Source organism: Cyprinodon variegatus, unplaced genomic scaffold, assembly GCF_000732505.1.
Source record: "Cyprinodon variegatus isolate N-32 unplaced genomic scaffold, C_variegatus-1.0 Scaffold12, whole genome shotgun sequence".
NCBI lineage: Eukaryota > Metazoa > Chordata > Actinopteri > Cyprinodontiformes > Cyprinodontidae > Cyprinodon > Cyprinodon variegatus.
This window is the reverse complement of record NW_015150465.1, coordinates 491,201-495,942: the sequence shown is the minus strand read 5'-3', so window position 1 is coordinate 495,942 and position 4,742 is coordinate 491,201. Positions and strand designations below refer to the sequence as shown.

At 39.2% G+C, this 4,742-nt stretch overlaps 2 protein-coding genes across 2 annotated transcripts in view; one reads left to right on the top strand and one right to left on the bottom strand.

Moving 5' to 3' along the window:
• Positions 1 to 1,387, bottom strand: part of LOC107088866 (complex III assembly factor LYRM7-like) — a 10,831-nt gene extending 9,444 nt beyond the window's left edge. Inside the window, exon 1 of the mRNA XM_015381315.1 lies at positions 1,279 to 1,387. Coding sequence (XP_015236801.1) covers positions 1,279 to 1,387 — 109 coding nt within the window. The remainder of the gene's footprint in view (positions 1 to 1,278) is intronic.
• LOC107088888 (GDNF family receptor alpha-2-like) overlaps positions 1 to 4,742 on the top strand; it is an 85,449-nt gene that overhangs the window by 31,181 nt on the left and 49,526 nt on the right. The window lies entirely within an intron of this gene.

Genomic DNA, 4,742 nt, shown 5'->3' with positions numbered 1-4,742 from the left:
TACCACAGGGGGGCAATGTTAGCCAACAGAAATCCTTAGAAAGAACTCAAGAGATAAGTGCTATGTAATTGTTTTTCATTATCTTAGATTAATCAATGTAATTTAGAGGATACAAATCTTATTTTGGTTTTGTTGGTTTTTGTTTTGTTGATTTGGTTTTGTTCAGTATAAGTAGGTAGTAGCCATTCAGACCAACACTCCATACCAGTTGGTGGCGGTAATGCACCATTTCGTTCGGTGCCAACCGGCAGTAAAATCCCATAAAGAAGAAGAAGAATGTTTGCTAATGAATCCAAGCCAATAGCATGGGAAGTCCCATCCTTACACAGAGATCGTAGTGGCCTTACACAATCGTTCTGATCTGACAGACAAATGTGATTACCGGTAGGTCTGGTGGTAACCAGGCAACTTTAAAATAACAGAATTTCGTAGGCCTTCGTTGTTCTGAATTTCCCTTGAAATATATAATACTGGTAGCCTTCTTCCACTTAGCCTGCCTCAAATAAAATTTCTCTGTGATGGCAGAACTGTTTCCATAATTTTTTTTTACACTTTGTTTCGCAAGTCAGTTTGGCCAAGATTCCATTCTGTGTCTTTTTTTTCTTTCATATTGCCGTGCAGAAAAATTGCAGCTGCTGGAAGATGTCTGAATAATGTTCTGTATACCGTTACGGTAACTGTACTTTTTCAATACATGAACCTAGTATTTTATAGGTTCAAAGAGACACACAATCTCGTTTTTATTCATTCCTCTGGTAGTCTGTTTTGATCAAACAGAAATAGAGGCCTGCCTCCAATTCTGGCCTCCGTCCGTTAATGGCCTGGACCAAGATGTACCTGAGTGAAATAAAGGCCCCGTGCTATATTAGAGGATTTACGGTAAAAGAAAATGCATGCCCAAAAGAAGGCCAGTGGCTTGAAGGGGATTTTGCTGAGAGTCGCAGGGGAGTGGTTGCAATTCGGCTGGTGTTTGACTGGGAATGGCGATCTTGAATGGCTGCTACTGTATGAAAAATAGAAAGATCCTTAACATGTTTCTGTACCACGGGAGGGGAGAGAATGGATTTTGGTCCGGTTCCGTTGTGAGCAGCCTTATTGGGGAGTGTTGGCCTAGTGGTTATAGCAATGTGGGAGAGGTGTAACCTGAAGTCCAGACGGGTGTTTAATCTCTCATACATCAGACTTAGGTCCAGGGGAAGAGCGACATAAAAAAAATAAATTGGTAGACTTCAGCAGCCTGAAGATGTGATAACAGAGAGACGGACTGCAAGAAATTACATCTGTAATCCGATTCTCTGATATGAGAGTTGTAGTTCTGATCCAGGAAGTTGTAGTTCTGATCCAGGAAGTTGTAGTTCTGATCCAGGAAGTTGTAGGTCAGATCCATCACACTCACAATATTTTAGGCATACTAATTTCCGAGTAAACTCCAGATCTGTTTAAATTGGGAGTATTTCATTTATAATGCTCATACAGGATTTAGACTTTTTTGCTAAATTAATTTATCGTGCATGTTTAATTCAGAATTTTTGTTGAAAGCCACCGGCTAATGCTGCAAAGCTGAGGGGCAGACCCTTGGGGTAGGAAAAACAATGTGTCTCCTCTAGGATCAGTTTGTACAACAATCAAACCCAGAAAACATCCCATGAAGGGTTCAGATCAGGATCTTTGACTCACCAAGGTTCTGAACACCTTCCTATTGGAGGATTATAGCTCCTACATGTACCCTCAATTACACAAAGATGCTGACCACATAATGTCAACAGAATTGTGTGCTCACAGCAGGTGTGAAACGTGAACACATGCAGAACAATTATCATGATTAGACCTGTTATGATTCTTGGTTTCTTCTTTGTGTGTGTGTATTCATTTGGCATCAAGACAACAAATAATTTAACTACCTCCCAACATCACACACACATGAAGATGTCAACTATGTGGGTAGCTGGGGATGAAAGATCCTGGTTTAGTATCCAACCAGATTATCTCTTTTACAGTAAAGATATGTTTACTATGCTATTCTTTTTTTCTATAGCAGTAAGGTTTATCTAATGCTGCACTACACACGAGTAAGGGACATGTATCATATCTCCATGACCTTATCTTTACAGATACTTAGCAGCTTTTATTCTAGACAATATTATTTTCTCTATTTAATCCTGCTTATAAAGAGCACGGTATGCAGAACAACCACATTACTGATGCCTTTAAGATATCATATGAAAATAAAAAAGTTGTCCTGAAAACATGTTCTATTTTTCTCCTTCACCTAACATTGATCATAACTGAGAACACTATTCGCTTTATCGCATAATTTCATAAAACATCCAGCCTTTATTTCAGTGATTAAAAACGAGATATGTTTTGTCTTCTTTCTAAATAGGTTTTAATTGGGTTTTAATTGGTGATATAAGACAAAATAGGACGTTAGAAAATAAAGTTGAACTTCTTAGATAATTTTTGGTGTTTAAGGACATGAAAAAAAATCTGTATTTTTCAAAGATAGGCTTGGATGGAATTGTTACGAATAAGAAAAAGACCCAATTTGGTTTCCCTGTCTCAGTTTTGTTCATGAGTTTTGTTCCAATTGTGATGAAGGGCAGGTGTGATGAAGGGCATGTGTGATGAAGGGCATGTGTGATGAAGGGCGGGTGTGATGAAGGGTGGGTGTGATGAAGGGTGGGTGTGATGAAGAACAGGTGGGATGAAGGGCAGTTGTGATGAACCTGTGAACACAGGTTACTGAATAAAAAAGATTAATTAAANGCGCAGCCAGAGCAGCAAAGCTGCTTCAGCCGCGCGTCAGAACTAACTGGTACAAGCAGCAAAAATGAAGCAGCAGATGCGATTTTGCTTCTTTTGCTGCGTCCGGTGTGAACGCAGCAGTACCAAAGTCTAGCAAGCCCTTCCTAAAAGCTACTATCACTGAAGGTTTAAACAAAGATAATCAGACTTTCCTAATTTCTGGGGACAGTCTGCATTCTGGACCACCTGTCCATGAATAAAGCTGTCCCCAGAAATTTCCCAGATTTTACCGTGTTATGAATGAGGAGGTAAATGTTGTGTGTATACTATTATTAAGGTAGAAAAAGAATGTGTAAACAGGTTGCGCGCAGAAACAGCTGTTAGGCAGCTGGCTGACAGCTGTTAACGTATAGATGAAGAGCAGAGCATAACACTTTTAAATCAGACAAGGAAAAAGTGAAAGTTTTTTATCACAAACTTATTAAACAATTCAGCATCAAAATACTAATTCAACTTGCCAAGGCTAGATACCGTATGAAGTAGTAGGCATTCAAAATTTCCCCACTTTCCTTGATGGGCCCTTGGCTGGTCCCCAACAATGTGATTTTAAACACCATTCTTTGTACTAAAATATTCTTTTTCTCATGATTTGTGGACATTAAGATAAAATTAACATTAAAATATCAGTCTAAGCACAGGCTCCCCTCCTGAGCCCTCTGCTGTTCACCCTGATGACACATGACTGTGTCCATTTTTACTATTTTTCAAGGCTGCACTTTTAAAAAGATGAAATTGTCCAGTGAGCTGTTTCCAAAGGAAATTTGTTTTTGTTTTAGACTTGTGTAAACAAAATGACAAATAAAATCTGTCTAAAAGTCTAAAGAGAAGCTTCATCTCCTGATCAAACCCTGTAATTCAGTCGAAGGGTGGAGTCAGAGTACCGTAAATCCTCTAATATTGGCCTGTATTCCATTAGCGGCCGGGTCTCTAATATTGGCCGGGGTTTCTGTCTACGGAGGTAAATAATGGCCAGACTCGTAAACAGGCCGGGGCTATAATTAGGGCAGTCCTCAACAACTTGTGGTAGTAACATACAAATACCACAGGGGGGCAATGTTAGCCAACAGAAATCCTTAGAAAGAACTCAAGAGATAAGTGCTATGTAATTGTTTTTCATTATCTTAGATTAATCAATGTAATTGAGAGGATATGAATCTTATTTTTGTTTTGTTGGTTTTTGTTTTGTTGATTTGGTTTTGTTCAGTATAAGTAGGTAGTAGCCATTCAGACCAACACTCCATACCAGTTGGTGGCGGTAATGCATCATTATGTTCGGTGCCAACTGCCAGTAAAATCCCATAAAGAAGAAGAATGTTTGCTAACGAATCCAAGCCAATAGCATGGGAAGTCCCATCCTTACACAGAGATCGTAGTGGCCTTACACAATCGTTCTGATCTGAAAGACAATTGTAGTTACCGGTAGGTCTGGTGCTAACCAGGCAGCGTTAAAATAACAGAATTTCGTTGGCCTTCGTTGTTCTGAATTTCCCTTGAAATATACGATACTGGTAGCCTACTTCCACTTAGCCTGCCTCAAATAAAATTTCTCTGTGATGGCAGAACTGCTTCCATAATTTTTTTTAAAACTTTGTTTCGCAAGTCAGTTTGGCCAAGATTCCATTCTGTGTCTTTTTTTTTTTTTCGTATTGCCATCCAGAAACATTGCAGCTGCTGGAAGATGTCTGAATAATGTTCTGTACACCGTTATGGTAACTGTACTTTTTCAATACATGGACTTAGTATTTTATAGGTTCAAAGAGACACACAATCTTGTTTTTATTCATTCCTCTGGTAGTCTGTTTTGATCAAACAGAAATAGAGGCCTGCCTCCAATTCTGGCCTCCGTCCGTTAATGGCCTGGACCAAGATGTACCTGAGTGAAATAAAGGCCCCGTGCTATAATAGAGGATTTACGGTAAAAGAAAATGCATGCCCAG